Below are 21,132 nucleotides of genomic sequence, written 5' to 3'. Positions count from 1 at the left end.
TAGGGAAGTGGGGGGCGCTATGGGGGACTTTAGGGATAGCATTGGAAATGTAATTGAGGAAAATATGCAATAAAAATATTAAAAATCAAAAAAAAAATGTTTCCCCACTGGCAGGGCACCTTGCCTTCCTCCGTGCTGGAGCCCATGTCTCTGTGTCTATGAAGAAGATATCCCTGAGAGAATGCAGTTTTCCTCATCGCATAAAATAATGACTGAGGGGCCAGGAAAGATTTAGGTCAAGTTGCATTTGACAAGTGCGTTGGCAACTTTGTAATTGCCTGAGTGTTATTACAGCTAGAACATAATTATCTTGATTACAACACCAGAGAAGGTTCAGTCCTTCTATCATTTTCTGGTCAGAAAATGTTCTCCAAAAATACCAGAAAGTCAGGATCTTACTGGAAAAACACATTTGACGGCAATATAATTAGCAGTTTCTATGGCATTTGTTTGTAAGAGGCAATGGAACTTCTGATTTTTAGAAAAGTGTCTAATTAGATGGTGAAGGAAATTGAAGACAGAGACGTATACCGCTTATAGCACAGTTATTGAAGTAATTTGATTTTGCAGAAAACAATTATTTTATGTCTTGTTTTCTGAAAGAACTTATTTTCTCTTCAAAAGCAATAATTCTAGTTTCACACTAAAGTCTTTTTGTATTTTCCTAGTCTCTCTTTTGTCCTCTTAATTATTTAAAAAAAAATTCTTACTTTTTATTATTTTGTATCTTATCAATATAAAACAAATGGCAAGACAATTTTAGTTGTATCTATGCAATTATTGAAGTATTGGATTTCTTACACTGAGCATGCCATTTTTTAAGTCAAAAATTTAGTATAACACTACTCAATTATAATTTGAGATGTAATATCATAATATAAAAGTTATAAGTTGTAAACTAATACTTATATTTGTGGCTTTATATTAATTTTTCCATATATTATTTTACATTAAAATATTTTGTAGATTTAAAAAAATCTGTTTCTGTTTTGTCACCCTTGTCATTATTTAAGAAAAATATTATTCCTGAAAGAATTCTGATGGAAGACAGTTAATTCATCTTAATGTAAAGGCGATTTGGGGGAAGATGTAGCCTATTGTAAGATGTTGGAAGATGTTTTAATTCTTGGTGGAATGCTTTGGCACTGTGCGTCTTGAGTGATTATTTCTATAAAGTTCAGTCCCTGCCCTTAATTAAATGACTCATTTATGTTTTGGTTATAATTACTCATACAGTGAGGACACACCTCACTGATGAAAGAAGGCCAATGGTGGATGGCAGAGTTAGAAGTAGATCACACCATGGACAAACCTAGTTTAAACAATGACCTCTATCCTTATTCCATCCCTGCCATAGTTTTAGGTTCTAAAACCTGAGATATCAAATATTTTATATCTCTTCTTTAATAATGCATACTATAACATATTTTGGTAATTTAGTTCACTCCATGGAAACTTTAAATGGAGAATCTTGGATAGGGTATACATTCTGATTTAGTCATTATGAATGATCTCTGGAACTCTCCCTTAAACACATTCCCCAGGAGATATATGTTGCTAATTATTCCATGGGGCATACATTTTTTTAAGATAATATTTAGTGCTTTAAAATATGTACAAATAAGACAGCTCCTCATTTAAATAATTGCTGTAGTATAGAATTCTTTAACTTTGGCTTTTTAAAAACTTTTTTAAGAAAAATATATTCCTTTATTATTTATTCAAAAATGTATATAGGGCTTTATATATATTTCCTATGTACTATCTTTGAAAATAGCAGAACTAGACAAGCATTGTGGCATTAGCCTTTAACCCCAGCACTTGGGAAGCAGAGGCAGGCAGATCTCTGTAAGTTTGTGGTCATCCAGATCTATAAATCCAATCCAAGAGAGCTAGTGTTTTGTTATATAGAAAAACCCTGTCTTGGAAACCCACAAAATAAAATAAAATAAAATAAAATAAAATAGCAGAACTATGTACATTATATAATATTAGTGAATCATACAAAATATAATTTATAATATAAAATCATAATATTAATATTAAATAAACAAATGTAGGATTCAGTAACTATTTTATCTTTACCACTCAGAGCAGGTTATTGTTAACCTCTCAAAGACCATACTAATTTTTTTATATTTATTTATTGTATGTATGTGAGTACAATGCTGGTGTCTTCAGACACATCAGAAGAAGTTATCCAATCCCATTACAGATGATCATGAGGTACTATGTGGTTGCTGGGAACTGAACTTAATCTCTGGAAGAGCAGTCAGTGCTCTTACCCACTGAGCCATCTCTCCAGTCCAGGCTATACTATTTTTATTATTTGAAGCACTCTACAGGCCTTAGGGAGGAGAGAGACTCTCAGAAGAAACCCATTGAAAGTCAATAAACATTATCCTAGAGAGGATTTCTGTAGTATACCATTTCAAGTATTTCTTTCTGCACAGATTTGTTTTCTAAACTATAGGTGCATTGAATTGTTAAAACTTGCAAACGTTCAATGTGTTGACCATGAGGGCAACAATATGAACAAAACGACAAATTCTTGGTAAAACTGCCACTTAGGCTATTAATCTACTAGTAATCTTTGTTCAGTGAACATATCCCAACCAATCTATTTATTTTCCATTCCTGTTTTCAATATTTCAAAATTTTTAATAGAGATTTGTTTCTATAGATATATTTTATCTTGAATAATAAATGTGTCTGCTAAACCTGATACCACCACCTTATTTTAAATAAATAAAGGTTCCCCTCGCTATATTTTAATATAACTAGGAAATAATGAATAATGCCTTTAACATAGATTAAACATAAGTGAGGTTTGCTTTTAAATCAATCTACTTTTACATTAGACATTGAAAAATATTAAAATATCAAAAATTTTTATTCCTTAACAGTAGTGTATTTAATACTATCTCATATTAGAATAAATTTAATGAGGATTATTATAGAAATGCAATGGTGACAATAGTTGGATAAAGGAAATAATGAAAAATTAAGTTTCCTTCTTTGAAAAATGATATTTGTAAGATATTACTGACACTAATAGAAAAAGTAAGAGATTAGATATAACATAAATGGAACTTAATGATTTATATAAAAAGTCCTCAAATATTTATATATTACTGTAATTTTTGATTCTTTAATGATACAAATGATAGAAATATTGCTATATAATAATTTAATTATATAAACTACTAATTAGTATGACACAGTTCTAAAACCAATAGCTATGCTTAGTTTCTTCTGATAGTGGATTTATAAGAAATAGCGTCAGAATATAATCTTTTAATTTTCCTTCATCCTTTAATAAGCATTTATTTTACTATAACAAAACTGTTCAGCTTAATGAAACACATGTATATCCTTAGAAAATTCTCTCAGTCAGCAGTTACAAAGATTGGCTATGGTTAAATCATTATTGTTTTATGTGTTGATTTTAAAGTTCAGGCACAGAAATGACCAAATTTTCTCTAACAGTGCAGGGTGCCAATTCTTGAACTTCTGTTGAGAAGAAAATAAAATGGTATTCACCATTTTCATTTGGCTCCATTTTCTAATCATTTCCTTCTACAGAGCAATCTCTTCGTCGTGTTACAATTTTTCTTATGACTCCTTAGGTTTTTGTTTGTTTGTTTGATTAGGACTGCTTATCAGTAGAATAATATCTTTCAAGACATATAGTTCTATTTACTACAGTTTTACTGATTCTAGCTGATTTCCAGTTTTGCTTCAAATGAAAATGAATTTCCAATTTCTCTCATCTTAAACTCCCTTACATGTATATTCTAACAAATAACTATGGGTGTTTGGACATAAGCCACATACTCTTGTACAATTTGATTGTGAAACCTTTAGTTTGTGTTTCTGACATTCATTTGAAAACCTGGACTTCAGATAGTAGTCTTATATAAAGATCGAATCCATTTTTCATGCTTTTGTCAATGTGCCATCAACAAATGTGTTTGGTTTGATTCTCTAACTCTCCTGCATCACTGTCATTCAGATGCACACTTCCTTTGGGATTCCATTCCTGGGGTCTTTGGGTTTGTATTCTTTGCTCATTCTCACTGTAATCATTTGTATCTTACTATCAGATTTTAAGGGTTGTTGAAGAAGGGAATATTTTCCTTTTCTGTCATATGTGTTTTGACATTTTTTCCAGTCTTCATTTTATCTTTTGATAACTTACAGAGTACTAGCATGTAACAAAATGTCAATAGTATTCTATCATATATCAAAAAATCTTAAAATCTATTGAATAAATAAATAATTTCACTAGAGGGAAGATGGAAAGTAAATGTCCTTTACCTTATGGGCTAATAATGCTTTTTTAGGCACAAAGACATTTTGGAAATATAGCCATTTTATCTTACAGAGATGATATGTACTTCTAGAGTTCTTCAATTTCTCTGTATGTTATCATTGAAAGCATGGATTTCTCCTATTCAACACTGTTTCTTCTGATAGTCTTAGCCCCTAGTGAGTGCACATTGCATGCAGAAAATAGAAATTAGCCACAGTAGCATAGTGGAACCTGATAAAGATATATATTATTACATGGAATTCTAGAAGGACACAGAAAAGAACAATAGGGAAAGTATTTGAGAAAAATAGCCTCTGCTAATGATTAAGGTGGTTGATAAACCTACTTATATACAGATAAATAGAAATACTGCTGAAAGAGATGAGACTACATTTCAGAAAACTGAAGCTTATCATTAATAATTGACAAACAGTAATGGAAATTGATAGGTCAATCTCCACCAAAATAACCGTTCATAATATACTATTAATAATGCAGTTCTTTTACCTCTATAATATCCTATTACATAGTATCTTAATTGTTTTTTTACTGACAACCATATGGTCAGTAATAAAATGAGAATCTGAGTACCCCTGGAAATGAAAAAATGTTCAAATACAGTTTCACTGTTCTCTAACACTATGAAAAATATCCTATGTATGTATGAAACTTAACTTGCATTGCAAATCTAGGGGTTAAATCTTCAGATAGAAGACTATGTCATATAGTTCATTGATATTTATTTCAACCTTTGAAGATGAAGATAACATCTTAATGGTGCGACTATTACGGTTGTCTGGTAAAAAGGAAGTCTGATTAGGAAATAGGTGATCCATTCACCTGACTTCCATTTTCTCTTCCCTTTTTTTTTTTTTTTAAAAAAGATCTTTTTAAATATCATAAAGGAATGTAGGGCAATGTTCTTCAGAAATTTTATTTTTCTGCAGTACTTCCACACCCTAAAGAACATTTAAACATTTCAAGTAATTAAAAGTGCAATTACTTGGTTTGAACCACTGTGTTAAAAAGCTGTCTAAGAAAGTGGCTGGGACTGAAGCTCAGTGCTATAGTGTTTGTATAAGTGGTTGTGGTCCTGGATTCATTCAATTCTAACTCCAGGGGAAAAAAAAAAAAGAGTTATCAGAAGAAATTTCATTTTGCTTTTTGTGTCAAAATATTCTTTAGAAAATGGACTTTAAAACACCTTAAATACAGAATATATGTTTCTAAGAGGAAAAATGATTTGGTAATTAATATGTAGTTTGTAGGCAGGACCATTACATAGAGCAACAGTACATTGTTACATAAAATCAAGATGATAAAATCGCTAACAAGGACCACTATGATTGAAATTGCTAAATCTCCACGATGTGACTTATTTGTTCTTTGATGTTCTCTCTGAGTACTGAATGACAGATGTACTACATAGAATACATGAGAATTGGAAGAGCCTGACAAGGTCTCTTCTATTTGCCGATGCTGTATTCCTCACCCCAGACAATATAGTCATGACCCTTTGCACATGGGTGTTTCATATAAACAAGGAAGGAAATAAATGCCAGTACTAGTACAAAAATAAATAGTAAAATTTCAGCATTTAAGGCTTCTTACTGGGCAACCATATTATCATATCGGAAGAGCAATTACACTATCATTTTGTTATTTAGATACCTACTGCTTGATCAAAGTTACCTGTACTCAATATAATATAAACTGTGACGGATCTGATACCATATTCTTGCTTAAATTTTAAAATGAAATAAAGAGGAATAAAACAACAGGATGACTGTGAATTAGACTTTTCCTGACAGCATTATTTTGCTAGAATATTGAAATCTCCTCAACTAAAGTATTTGATATGGTAACAAATATCAAATACTAATGTATTTGATTGTTAATGTATCTTACCACTGTAAAATTTTCAATAATATGATCTTCCATATATATATATATATATATATATATATACATATATATATGTGTGTGTGTATGTATATATATATGTAATATACAAGTTGATACAATTTTCTGATAGTGTGTTTTTCTTTCTAACTTCAGAACACATACACTCATATACAGAGAGAGAGAGAGAGAGAGAGAAAGAGAGAGAGAGTTTAAAATTAGCTATGTAGATCAGGCTGTCTTCTAAATGAAAGAGTCAAAGAGACATAGTTCTGCCTTCTGAGTACCGGCACTAAGGATTTGGGCCAACAAGCACTGCATCTAATATTATTTTTATTGAATTACACATTGAGTCTGTCTTTGTCTTTTTTTTTTTTTTTGGTTTTTTTCGAGACAGGGTTTCTCTGTATAGCCCTGGCTGTCCTGGAACTCACTTTGTAGACCAGGCTGGCCTCGAACTCAGAAATCCGCCTACCTCTGCCTCCCAAGTGCTGGGATTAAAGGTGTGCACCACCACGCCCGGCTTGTCTTTTTATAGATAGGTGTAACTTGTTTTTTTTTTTTTTTTTTTTTTTTTTTCTTCCTTAGTATGGTTGCACTAACTATATAGAAGTATGACATCATTTTGATGTTAGCCTCGTTACTACTTAATTTTAAGGACCAATGTAAGAAAAATTCACTGATTTCTGAATGGGTCATGGAATAGCTTATAAGCTGGAAACAGAACTGTGTAATTTTAATATTATCCAGTAAGCTAAAGAGGCTATGTATATCATCCCAAAAGAAAAGAAAACATTCTGCTGTCACCAATTTTCTGTACACATTCTTTTTATAACTTTATGAATATATTAAAGGGATAGTTCACTTTGATGTGGAAATCCTAGAATCCTTTATAATTGCTCATTAAATGAACAACAGAGAATATTTGACTTTACATGAATGTAGACAAATTTATACACATATTGAGGAGGCACAGTTTTGATGGATCTCTTATGCTGTCAGCCTACATTAATTCCAAAAATAGTTATTATTTAACAAATCATCCTGCAAAATAACGAAGACTCTAATGTAGAACACTGTGTCCACTTAATTTATTAAATTACTATAGTAAATCATCCTTCACATTCTAGAACCAACATTATTTTAGATGTATTTTTAAAGAATCAGAGTATCAAATGTATACAAGTTCATATTTAACATATATGTATGTTACAAAAGTTCCATTTGATAAACAGTATATTGCATACAACTTGAGAGAAAAGAGGCTTGTGTCATTTTTTCCATCAAATGGTTTGATGGAAACACTGTATCTTGAACTGTTTCTTGTTAAAGCACCTAATATATACAAACATTTATTAGCAATATTATCAGAAAAAACAGTTTCAAGATCTTTTCTTTAGAAGGTGTGGTAGCTGTGTTTTCTTCAGAATGCAGGCATCATTTAAAAAAAATCTTACAAACTCAGCTTCAAGAATAGGCATGAGACTGAAGCCTCAGTCCTTAGAAGGGAAAACAAAATACACACTGGAGGAAATACAGACAAAGTGTGGAGCAGAGACTGAAGGAAAGGCCATCCAGAGACTGCCCCACCTGGGGATCCATCCCATATACAGTCACCAAACCCAGACAGTTTTTTGGATGCCAAGAAGTGCTTGCTGACAGGAGCCTGATATGGCTGTTTCCTGAGAGGCTTTTCCAGAGCCTGACAAATACAGAGGTGGATGCTCACAGCCCACGACTGGACTGAGCACGGGATCCCCAATGGAGAAGTTAGAGAAAGGACTGAAGGAGCTGAAAGGGTTTCAATCCCATAGAAAGAGCAACAATATCAACCAACCAACCCCTGCCTCCTCCCACACTCCCCGGAGCTCTCAACCAAAGTGTACACATGGATCGACCCATGGCTCCAGCCACATTTGTAGCAGAGGATTTCCTTGTTGGGCATCATTGGGAGGAAAGTCCCTTGGTCCTGTGAAGGTTTAATGTCTCAGTATAGTGGAATGTGAGGGCGGGAAGGCAGGAGTGGCTGGGTGGGTAGAGGAACACCATCATAGAAGCAAGGGAAGGAGGAGATGAGATAGGGGGTTTGTGGAGGGGAAACGAGAAAAGGAGTAACATTTTAAAAGCAAATAAAGAAAATATCCAATAAAAGAAAAAAAATAGAAAAGAAGAGGTATTGGTTTAAGTCATTCCCATTGTTTTCCTCTAAATACTTGTTAGCTCATGGGGGAAGCTTCCTTTCAGAGTGGCTTGATATACTTAGTTTATTTTGTTTTGTTTTGTTTTGTTTTGTTTTTAGTGCAGAATCTGAAAGTTCCAAAAGTGTCCTCTCAGCAGCAACTAGCATCAACTGAATTTGATGCTTTTATTTGGGCAACTTTGTTCACTTTGCCAAATGAATTCTATAAGTTAAGCCCTCCACAAGCTTTACAATATAAATATGACAAAGGTACATCTTTTTTGGAGTTTTGGAGGTTTTTTTTAGAGTTTTGGTTTTTTGTTTGTTTGTTTGTTTACTTTGTTTTGGTTTTGGTTTTGCTTGTTTTAAAGAGGAAGGAGAATTTGAGCATAATTCACGACAGCTGCCTGCCTACCTCAGCCAAGGCACAAAGGAAATAGCATCTTAAGGAACTCACAGTATCTTAACACCACTCCACGGCTTATGGATGTTTCTTTGTGAATAAATTTAAAAGTTAAATTATGTGGAATCAGAAAACTTGGTTTTCCTAGAGTTACTTACATAAGCAGCCACTGTCTTGTCATAGTAGACAATGGTAGCTATCATTAACATATTGTCATATGTTAAGATCATAAGACTAGGATCTTAATGGTGTAGTTAAGTAGTAGCATTGTACACACCGAAACTAAATTAACATTAAACACACATATCCTCAAGTTTACCCTTTGTTAGTATTCATTTAAAAATTATCTAATAATTTTGTTAAATACAATACCATTTTACTGCTCTTCAACATTCTAAGTGCTTCATGTAACAAAAGTAGTTATCAAGTAAAGCAAGAGTTTGAGAGATTAGGTAAAGTAATGGTACCGAGCCTGCCTTTGGGACCCTGTGAGGCTGTAAGGTCTGTCAGCATCAGTACGTTACCTGCAACATTTCCGTGTTACTAAATTCTGCTCTAGGCACTCACAGAGGCTATTTCACCCAGCCACAGAAAACAGTCTGAAATACTGCCAAACCTTAAAAACAAAACATATGCACATAGGAGACACTCATCCATATTCAAATAGGGAATTAAGGGGCACTGTGATATATATTGATCCAGTTTATAGTTTATGAGGCAAACTCATTAAAGACTTTCTTATTTAAGGAATCCAGATGATAGAGCCTGTGATAAATATAAATGTGCTTTTAATTGTTCCTGGGGCTCAATGTGGGGACATTTAAAATCCACCTGGAAGTGGTAAAGGTAAAAATTTAAAAGAAGGAAATAGCAAATTAAGTGCTATCAACTTGATTTGAGTTGATTATAATAAGGTTTAATATGGGAGAGGCTCTAGAATTTTCACTGACTGGACTGACAGGAAAACCTAGATTTAGGGTGTTCTTAAATTTAGATGTAAATTATTTTTTTGAATGCAAATGAATTGAATAGCTATCAGATAGCATAGTCTTTAGGGAGATACCTACAATTCATATTACAAAGAGGAAATTATAGATGGCTTAATGTTAAGCAAATTAAAATATGAAATGTAATACATTTTGGTTGAAATAAAATTTTATTATCAAACATTTCATTTAGAATACTTTTATAAAAATAGAATAATATTTTATGCCTATAATATTTTAGGCATAATTATCTAGGCTAAAATTTATAAAAATAAATAGCAGAATATATATCTCCTTAATGAATATTTTTGACTCATACCTTCAATTAATTTTTATAAGACACTTAAAGATTATCCTTCATGTAATAGTTCAAGTAGGGCAAGTGTTTATTTTATCCACCTTGAAAAATAGGCTATTCCATTTTTTATTTAGATAACATCAGAGCAGCTTGCTTTTGATAAATTTTCTTCCACTTTTAATACTCCTGTACTCTTTTGTGAAATAATTTGTATCAAGCCTATATACAATACTCAATAATATTGTAAAATTATTCCTCACATTCATGATTCGGATGTAACAAGTGGCTGTTTCTTGTGAAACTGCCTATGCCATTAAAATTCAATGGCATCGATTCCCTTCATCCACTTTATCTGGCTAAAATCCGTTAATTCCCCAGCCCCTGCTGTTGAGGATCTCCAGGCTCATCATACTTAACCTCTGCCTAGCCTTCTCAGAATGGAATTTGTTTCACTCCATTCACAGCTTCAATAGCTGAGCAAGCCACACACAAGTATGCACTGGTCTTTTACCCTGAGCACACTAATCTGATTGTTTTTCCACTCTACAAACTCTGGGTCAACAATCAAGCTGCCGCCAGAAACTAATTAATTTGCAAACGGGCTTCTGTCTTCACAGAGGGAAAGCTTTTGAGTTGGATGTCAGGGCGGCCAGTCACACCATGGTTACAGGCATTGTCATGGTATCTACGTCTCTGGGTAAATCTCTTGCTTGATGCCCTGCACAGAGGACCCAGATTACACAGTCTGCAGTAAATCCCTATTGAGGACAACAAGGCTCAGAGTGCCGTGACACTGGAAGAGGATATTGGGACAGACAGGAGCAGCATTCATCAAACTGATTGTAAACCCAGAGGGAGAGAAATGAGGGGAAAATGAGAGAAAAAAGGAAGTAGGCTTTAAACAATTTTTCTAAGCTCTTCTTTCATCTTTTTAAATACAATTTTACTTTAAAATCTACAGAAACATAACACTAAAATACCCAAACTAAATAAACTAAATAAACATAACCTTAGCTTCTATTCTTATCATTCTATATTAGCCTGTCAATAGGTGACTCAAAATTGAACAATGCGTCAAATTTGAGAACACCATTGCTTAGACTATCTCACAAAGTCTTAAAATAGCATATCTTAAAAGTTTAACTTAGATATGTTTTTATGAAGGGTTTAAAACAAATCAATTTTGTAGCATGTGTATGATAATATGCTAAGTTTTACTGTAAATAATTATTCACCATTATTGATTTGTTCACATAAAACTGCTTTAAAGTAAGATACCTTTTATACTAATGTAATATAGCCAATGGGAGTTTGGTCATGTGACTATTTGGTAACTTTTTTTTTACTTTAAAAGGAAGGCATGTTTAGCGATTCTATTGAATTTATCTTCTTTAAAGGCTAGAACAATTTCTTGATGTATATTATAGATTATACTATTGTGAGATATGTACTCTTTGTAAGATACACTTTTTTGGTAATCATTTCATGAGAAAATACAGTGTGTGACAATAAGGGCATATTTAGCACAACTATGACTATTTACTCGTTTAAAAATAAATATATGAAAACCCATCATTTATATTCACAATACTGTACACTGTCGCACCAGTACTTCCAATGAAAAAATGTGAAGGAAACCCTGAAGATATAACTCAAAAAGTAAGAATTTTGCTACTAAATCTTTGCTACTCTATTCATATAGGCTTCAGATGTTTAACAAGACTTTGCTGTTGGATTTGAATATTTTTAAAATAACTTTGAAATTAAATTATAATTACAGGACTTTTATGTTTATCTTTCTCACCAACCTTTCCCATGTACCCACCCAGATCCCCTGATTTCTCCCAAATGCTTGGTCTCTGGACTCTCTCTCATAATTGGTTTGATGTATATGTATGTGTATATGTATATGTATATGTATATGTATATGTATATGTATATGTATATGTATATGTATATGTATATGTATATGTATATGTATATGTATATGTATGTATAGAATGTTTGTGTATATTTCTAAATATAAAATCCAATATGCTGACTCAGTATAATGATAGTGTTATTTCTATGTATAGGATTAGATGATTTCTGGCTTAGCTTAGCCCCAACTGACCTATGTATTACATCACTATTACATCACAGTAAGACTCAGGGAGAACAGGGAAGAGGGGATGAAAAGGCTGTAACAGTCAGAGGGCTAGGATTTCCCTAGGAGAAGAGTGCATTTTGTAAACATGTCAGGGAAATTTTACCTGTCAAGTCTCCACAATATGAGTGCCTAAACATGAACTGAACAAGACTATAACAACGTGCATGGAAGCATGGAAGAGGAAATGCTCCTGGCCCAGCCCTAGAAAAGGAAGGAAACAACACACCCTGCGAAAGCATCCTCCAAATGTTTCTCTGGCTTCTTTGTTTGTGTTTTGCTTGTTTGTTTGTTGCTATTTTGGTTTTTCTTTTCTTTTCAGTAAAGGAAATCTTAGACTCTGGATATAGCATCTTTTTATATAACCACAAGTAAGGCTGATGCAGGAGCTTTCCTCCAATGGCCAGAAAAATATACTCATTTACTAACGCCCCTGAAACAATGGAAAAATGAAATAGTGAAGAATTCTGAGCTCATATAAAATAGGTAATTCATTTTACTTATTAAAAAATGTTATTGGACCTCTGACATGGTTTATATCTTAAACCGTGTTAGAATTAAAATTGTTTATTAAAAGTGTTTTACAGGCGATTCAGGACTGGGTCTCTGGTTCCAATATTAATCTGTGCTCTTGTAGTTTATTTGAAGTCATGTTTCTTGGTTTTATTTTTCTAAAAATGCATCCTGTGGAGAAATTTGAATCTTTGGAGAATGTGCAATATCCTCGTCTATGACCACAGAGGACGTTCTGCTGTTTCCAATGTGGGCAGAGCGTCCTGGTACAACCGTGAGACTGGGAGAGGAAGTGCAGTGATGACTCACATACCATTTCAATTACAGGAGGGAAAAAAAAAGAGAGAGAGAGAAACGAAAAGAAAACAAGCAGGCCGGTTTATCCACAGGCACGATCCTTTTAGGAAATTCCACTAAAAGAAAACAGGTCTTCCTGAAATGAATGGGAAAGCCTCACACTCTGGGCATGTAATTAGGTCTGCTTGTGTTCCCCGGGCTGGGCTCTCTCAAGGATCTGTGTGGTTTCATTGTACCGAAGCCAGATCAGGTTGCCCTTTCACCCTCTCTCCAGTAAAACGACCGACAGAGAGCTCTACACATCTTCCCAGCGTTCCCTGGTCAAAGGAGTGTGCTACAGGACAATGCCAGCTAGCATGGAAACCTTGCTATGACTCAGAATCTATGTGCTCTTTATACATTGCTATGCCTCCTTTTTCATTATGTAGTGACTATAGGACGTGGTCAGTATTACCTTTCCATCACACGTAAAGGTCAAAGTCAAGGAGAAACATCATTTTAAAGCTGATGGATTTTCGTTGAAATTATGCAGCAGTTGTTATTAGTCAAGGACATGAACGATGTGGAAAACAGTCTTCATCAAATTAAAAAAAAATGTGGGCTAGGCATCCATCTATGCTAATGGATGGCTAAAGAATATAGTAACTAGATAGCCCACTAGGCAGCGGAAATTTGTTTTCTAACCACAAATATATACAGAAAAAGCCAAGTTATTTTCTAAATTATTAGAAGCTGAAATTAGAATTGATGGTTAAAACTAAAACATATTGGGAGAATTTATGACGTGCAGAAGGAAAACATGACTTTTAGCACATATCAAACCAAGGTTGTACATATTTGAAATCAGAAGTTATTTTAATCACCAGGAAACTGAAATTCGGGTTTGGTCTTTGGTCTAAAACACGAGGTCTATAACATACGAATTTGTAAAAGGAATATATAGGTTTCATATATTTTAATTTTTTAAATGTCAATGTATGATTCCTTCCAATTCCTTCGGATTCAAACTAGACTAAACATATAATTGGTATTATTATAAAACTGTGTTTTTTTTTTAAGAAGCATTAAAGTAGTGAGGCTATACTTAAAAACTCAAGATATTTCAAGATTTGTTTCTAGATAATTGTATTTTTGCTTTTCTTTAGCATGAGCAAAAAAGGTCACCTAATATTGATTCATTAGTTCATCCAAAGACATAAAGCAGTTTGTAAAACGCAAAGTGAGATATTCACTCAAATTACTTCAATGCCCTGAAGACCACTGAACATTGTCTCACAAGGAAATATATAATATCTGGCAACAGCGGTATTCTGTAGTCTATGGAGATGCCTCAAAAGTTATTCATTTTATGCACACACAAATGTGTAAACATTATGTTTCCTTTTTTTTTTTCTGAAATGCTATCTGATTTCTCCAAGCTTGTGTTTCCTGGTCCTCTGGTCCTGTCATGAACAAGCCTGCATCCCCACACTCACAACAATCTGGTTTCTACACCCTGTCAGATGGAACCTTTCTGTTAATTTGGAAAAAAAAAAAACCAGTTCTCACATTTAGTGCTGAGAGACTGATAACTGAATTCTCAAATGAACCACACATTTTCAGAGATGAAGTACAGAGCTGTGGACAATGACTGTGCTTTCCCACAGTGTAAATTCTTCAGAGTCAGCTGTCAACGTGTGTGTGTGTGTGTGTGTGTGTGTGCAGCATGAAAGCAACTTTAGCTTGATGACTTTTTCCTTAAGGCCATAAAAATGAAATGGATACTATGCTCTCTTTTATTCCATGTTCTAATCAGATTTTGTTTCTCATGGACAGCGAAACCCTCTAAGAGCAGTAGATCTCTTAGTAGATCAAAGACCCTTTGTTCCTGAATAAAAAGCAAAACAAACATTTTCTCTCCCACACAAATATTTCCATTTGAGAGCAGACCAGATAGTGATGTCACACAGGGGGTTTTCCTATTCATTTTGCTCTTTCACATCATTCTAGCTTTAAGGTGGTAGATAGTCAACAATTCTCTCTCTCTCCCTCTCTCTGTCTCTGTCTCTGTCTCTGTCTCTGTCTCTGTCTCTGTCTGTCTGTCTGTCTCTCTCTCTCTCTCTCTCTCTCTCTCTCTCTCTGTAAACATGCCCTTTCCTCAAGTCATCATATCCTCTGTCTCTCACTGGGATTTCCAATTTCTCAGAGCATGCAAGCATCTCAATATTTCCTGTCCTGCTAATAGGTGGAAATTTAACTCTCTGTCAAATGCCCTTTTATTACTGTGAGGTTTATACTCAGTCATGAATATCATGATTAAGTATAATTAAAACAACAGATAGCAACTTTTGAAAAATAAAGGATACGGAATTTGAAGAAGTCTTGGAGAGCAAGAAGTAATTTGGTTTGACAGCTTTGTCAATTTCATGTATAGTGGAAAATACTTCATAGCAGATTCTAAACTGAGATGATGAAAAGCCACAGAAAGTCAGAGGTGGACTTTGAAAAACAAGGTCATGAGTTAGATTATTGGAAAAAAGTTGAGATGAAGTCAGTTGACAGTAGGGGAAAATCTTGAGGATAAAAGTCCCAGGAAGACAGTAAACTTGAACATACATAAAAGAAGCATTTTTTTTACTTGGCATAATGGATCAAAATTTCAGTTTAGCAAAAGAAATATAAGAGGGCTAGATAGATGACTCGGGAGGTAAAAGTAATTTCTGTGGTTCCTGCTAGGTGTGATGGCCTGAGTTTGATCCTCAACTCCAATGTGGTGGAAGAAGAAAACCAACCCCTCCAGTTTCCTGACTCCAAAGAGCTCACATGCTATGGCACGTGCACACTCACACATACATGCATATGAACACATGCAATAAATATAAAAAACACTATAAAATATAAGAATACCAAAATAAATACAATATAGGTAAATTAGGGAAAGCAGCGACGAGATTAAGAAAAAGGCAGGAAGATCACATGACCTAGACAGGGTCTGTGTCTTTGTTATTAACACAGGAGCAATAATATGACAACGAAAAGCATTGGTGCAGGAAGAAAACGATGAGGAATAGGGTGACTGGAGGTCTATTTTGTGCTCTGAATGATCACTTTGAAGGGACTGATTAAAAATAATAATGGCTCTTCCCTCCCCTTAAGGTTGCCTGAGATCTTGATGGGATTTTTCTTTTGAAATGCGCAAATGGATGATTGAAGTAATGCTGGGGGTGGGGGATTGTGTTCCTCAGAAGAAGTGCTGTGGATGCTCAGAGTACAAGAGCCTGGCATCCTTCTGAAAACATAGATGAGCATGAACCATAAACTTATACTCATCAAGGAAGCCTGTGCAATCAAGTCAAACTCCAAATGTGAGACATTAGAAATTAGCATCATTATTTCATGTGATTAAGAAAACAGGAACACAAAATTTAGATTGATTCATAGAAGCCACTGTCTTCGTATCATATAGAAAACAATAGAAGTATTTGATTATTTCATGATTAAGTCAATAATCCAAACATAATAATCAAATATATATATACACACATACATATGATTTAAGTCTAAGTCAATATTTTTGCTTATTTAAGCTTATAGATTTTGCACATTTTATACAATGCTAAAAAAAACTTAAATACTAAGCAAAAGTGAGAAGCAGTTTTCAAAAACTATCTTTCCACCAGCAGTTAAAGTAGTAGTGCTTGACCCCGGGGAACCTGAGATCTCATTGCAGATCTACACTGTATTGGGCAGATGTAGGTCTTCTTTCACTTGCCTATAAAATAAGATTGTTTGTTTGCTTGCTAGTTTTTTTTTCTTTTGAGAGATGTAAGAATCCTTTGATATTTTGAAAGCACTGAAATGTACTTAGCAGTGAACAACTTAAAAAATAAATAAAACCTAAGACAAACCTTGGAATGAGGCTTTCAAAGCAATGACAAAACACATGGAGGAAAACAAAGACTATCCCTGAGATATGTTGTAGTGTCCCTGTGAGACAGTATCTTTTTTCCGTTGCCTCCCTTCCGTAGCTTCTAGCCAGTTCCTTTCTTTCTATAGTTGACTGGTGAGAAACTTCATATTTGGCCCAACACAAATACTTCCTCAGTTTTTAATCTTCTTTTCTCTTTTCCTCATTTTCTCACACCCATGGTCATGACATCACCACCATTATCTTAACAGCCAACTAGATCTAGAGATTTGTGTCCCATAAAAGCAAGTCTTTTCAGTGACAATAGGTGACATGTCCTGTGCCTGTGACTGCACACATCCAACCTACCATTGAGCCACCGGGAGTCATGCTGCTCGGTTCTGATGGGGTGATGGTGCCCCAGTGTTCTGAAGATAGCGAAGTCCCGTCCCATGAAATCCGCAGCAGTTCCTGAGTATAACTCACCGTCTGTGTTGTGACCGAGGGAAACCAAGAACATATTTATTAATTGAAGGGAGGCAGGAAAAGCAAAGCAGTAATAGTTAAAATTTTGTTAAAATTTTCATGATAAGACAAATGTTATTTCCATTATTATGCAAGACTACTTGTATTTCATCCTTGGGTCCTGAAAACAGGAGTCTATAAAAAGATCATTTCTGTGATACCCATTCAGTAGCAAGTTAGGAAATAGGAATAAAGTCTGATTCAGTGAACATAGCCAAACATGAATTTTGGTATTTTCCTCATTGATTAACTTACAAAATACAAGAGTTAAAAATTATATTCATCTAATAGTTTGATTTTGCATTGGTGAGCCACTTAGGGCTTGAATACCTTATTTTGCAGGGTGAAATATCTAAAAATGTCATGTGTATAACTTATTTTAATGGTAATTTCATATTTGGCATACTATTTTTTCATTGGAACCAGTGCATAATATTTTATTGTAAAAAGGAATATTTTTTTGAAAAATTTCCTTGATTTTTTTTAAAATTAATTTTTACACTGGTGCACTGTGAGTTTGTATGTGTGTGTGTGAGGGTGGGTGGGGTGTTTCCCGGTGGATAGGCACACATTTCTATAAGTGTGTGGAGGCCCAAAGTTGACCTCACATGATGTTCTCCATTCCTTTTCACTTTGCCCTTACTGAGGAAGGGTCTCCTGAACCTAGAATTTACCAATTCCAAAGAGTTAGCTAGGTGACTTCCCTGAGTTCTTTCTAACTCTTCTCATTGTGTGCTGGGGTTACAGGTGGCTTTTATAGCCCAGGGAATATTTTTCTGTGGGTTCTGGGGAACTCAAAAACTGGTTTCCTGGGCAGGGTGCATGCTTTTAATCCCAGCACTTGGGAGGCAGAGGCAGGCAGATTTCTGAGTTCAAGGCCAGCCTGGTCTACAGAGTGAGTTCCAGGATAGCAATGGCTACACAGAGAAACCCTGTCTCAAAAAACAAAAAAACAAAAACAAAACAACAACAACAACAACAACAACAAAACAACCAAAAAAGAACCCACAAACAACAACAACAACAGCAAAAAACCTGGTTTCCCACTTGCCATACTATCCAGCTATCTCCCAAGCTTACTTTGTATCTTTGAATGCTTCCAGTATAGAACAAGTTTCACACTGATATAAGACATTATAAAGACCATACCTAAATCCTCAATAGGTCTTCAGATTTAACAAAGCTGTTGAAGAATAAGCCATTCTGGAAACCCCAGATGGAACTCAGTGAGTTCAAGATTCTATTCCTTTCGGTGTTTTGCTACAGAAACTGCATGGACCCTCAGTCACAGTTTAATACTGAAAGAGTCATTAACAGGAGCTAAAAGCAAAAGGCACAGATGGGAGCAGGACAAGAAAGAGAAGTTCCTTAGCTGAGTACCATTCTGTGCTTTCCAGGCAGCCAGCCTCTGCCTGGATGTCTTCAAATGATCTCATTCAGTTCTGTCAACATCCCAGAGAGAAAAAAATGTTGTTGCCCTGTTTTACAGTTCAGGAAGTCCAAGGTGGTCAGCTTAACAGTTAGGGAGCCAGGGTGAAGGTTTAAACCCAGGCCCTTGCTTAGTTGTAAGGCTACCATGCTAAAACATAGACCTTCTTATTATAGGTGATAGTTACAAAGAAAATGTAACATCTTTGTTATTTTGGCTGATAGTCTAGGTGGCAAAATGCCCTACTCTTACTTTTTTAGTTGTTGCTAAGCAGACATAGAAGATCAACCCTTATCTGTGCCAGTTCATACATTTGAACATGTTCAGCATGTGCAGCAATTGTGCCCTAGTCTGTGGCTTTCTAAAATGATCTATGTAGTTTTGAGTTTACCTAATAGCTTATGTTTGGGAACAGGTAAGTGTAACAGTGACACAAACTGAAGTTTTATCATTTCTGGGTCATTTATAAAATAATCAAATTATATGTTGATTCTTGACCATAGTGTTAATATGTATTTTTGATACACACTACTGAAAATACAAAGATATATACACAGACATAATACACACACACACTTTTTTTTTCCTGTTTTGAGTAACATTACTGTTGATACATACCCTTGAGCTCTCTCTGTACAGTAAGCCACCAGTGAAAGAAAAGATGGAATGTGTCCAGTTTTGTTAAGTTGATGGTAGAATAATATACTCAGAGTTTGGACCCTGTCTAACCTGCAAGAACTTAAAGCATGGAAATACACATGGAAAGGTTGATGGCTCAAAAACAGCCCATCAGATGATGATATACAGTGCCGACAGATATAACTCAACTATCTAGAAGGCGCCAAAGACCATGAGGACGATTTGAGTACATGTTCGCTCTGTCTTAGTGGTGACCTTTTAAAACTGTGTCTAAAGGAAGCGTAATTTACTGGGATGAATGAAAACAGCTCTATGGCCTCCACAACCACCACAGCTGACTTCCCTGAGAAGTGTGCATTAAAACCAAAACTTCACATGCAGTCTAGAATCGCTGTTTCCAGTTCAACCTGAAGTAACAATGTGGCTTAGATCAGCTAATGTCTTGGATTACAATTCCTGAGAAGGGTGTGGTGAGGAGAAACTGAAGAAGGAAAAAAGGATTTCCTGATGAATGCAGCATTTCTGGCTCAGGTGAGAAGGGTGGCATGAATGTGTACAAGTATCAAAGAAATGAAAAGACCAGGCTATTATGTTGTTAACACCTTAAGCAAATTCTTCTCGCAGAGGAGTGGGTAATAAGAAACAGAAGAAGAAGAAGAAAAGTTTATCTCTCTCCTTTTCCATTCCCAACCCACACTACAGAGTGAGACCCAGAGTGTAGATACAAGAAAAGCTCGACATCTTCCCTCCTTACTGACCACTGCCTAGAGAGCAACACATGTATTCCAGCTGTGCTCTATAGGTTGTTCTTTTAAAGTTTATCCTTTCCTGTAATGATGTGTCCACATGGCACATTTTTAAAACATAAAACTTATAAGGCACCAACCATGTTTCCTAGCTTCCTCATGGACAGCTATTATTACCTGTTTTGTCTGATCCTCCTTCACATACTTTCAGAAATGCACAAACAGTCAAAGAACAGCACTCAATTACACTGCAGTATTTAACTATCCCAAGAAGTTGGTGGAATTAGCCAAGCATACTATTTTATATAGCAGAGAACAGAAGCTCAAAGAGGTTCAAATACTGTTCTCAATTATATCTAACCATGGTAGGAAGTACCTCTTTTTGTTCTAATACCCACTGAGAGCATGTTTTAATGCCAAATTATGTTCTTTCCTAAGGTAAGGCAGAGTTCCAGCTTAAAGTAACACCCCTTGCTGATGGAATACTTCTAAATTACTAGTTCTGCATTGCCTGGGAGAGACTTCACTGAGAAAACAAACTGCTCTCAAGTTAGCTATTCCTTCATATCATGAAAATGTGAGTTACTATTTAATTAGTGTGGAAAGTACTAGGTTTTATTCCTGTGCTCTGTTCACACCTGGTATTTATACTGAGCAGGGGAACAAATGCTATCTTTAATAAGGATATTTTAAACAAAGTCAAAAAATACTTGCAGGTGGAGGAACTAAGAGATATTTTAAAAATAAGTTCTGCTGTAAAACCATTATTTAAAAAATTGAAAAAGTAACTTTATTAAGGTGACTTAAAATTTTTAGAGCATGTAATTGGATTTGGGCACTTTTGGTAGCTATGCCTTTATCAAGGGGA

The 21,132-nt window shown here is 34.7% G+C and overlaps 1 protein-coding gene across 2 annotated transcripts in view; it reads right to left on the bottom strand.

Moving 5' to 3' along the window:
* The window catches only part of Sema3a (semaphorin 3A), a 203,393-nt gene that overhangs the window by 58,827 nt on the left and 123,434 nt on the right, over positions 1-21,132 (bottom strand). For both annotated transcript variants that reach the window (XM_021162359.2, XM_021162357.1), the window contains one exon: positions 17,295-17,414. In XM_021162359.2, coding sequence (XP_021018018.1) covers positions 17,295-17,414 — 120 coding nt within the window. The remainder of the gene's footprint in view (positions 1-17,294; positions 17,415-21,132) is intronic.

This window comes from Mus caroli, chromosome 5 (assembly GCF_900094665.2).
Source record: "Mus caroli chromosome 5, CAROLI_EIJ_v1.1, whole genome shotgun sequence".
In the NCBI taxonomy this organism is placed as follows: Eukaryota; Metazoa; Chordata; class Mammalia; order Rodentia; family Muridae; genus Mus; species Mus caroli.
This window is presented reverse-complemented; position numbering and strand designations above follow the sequence as displayed.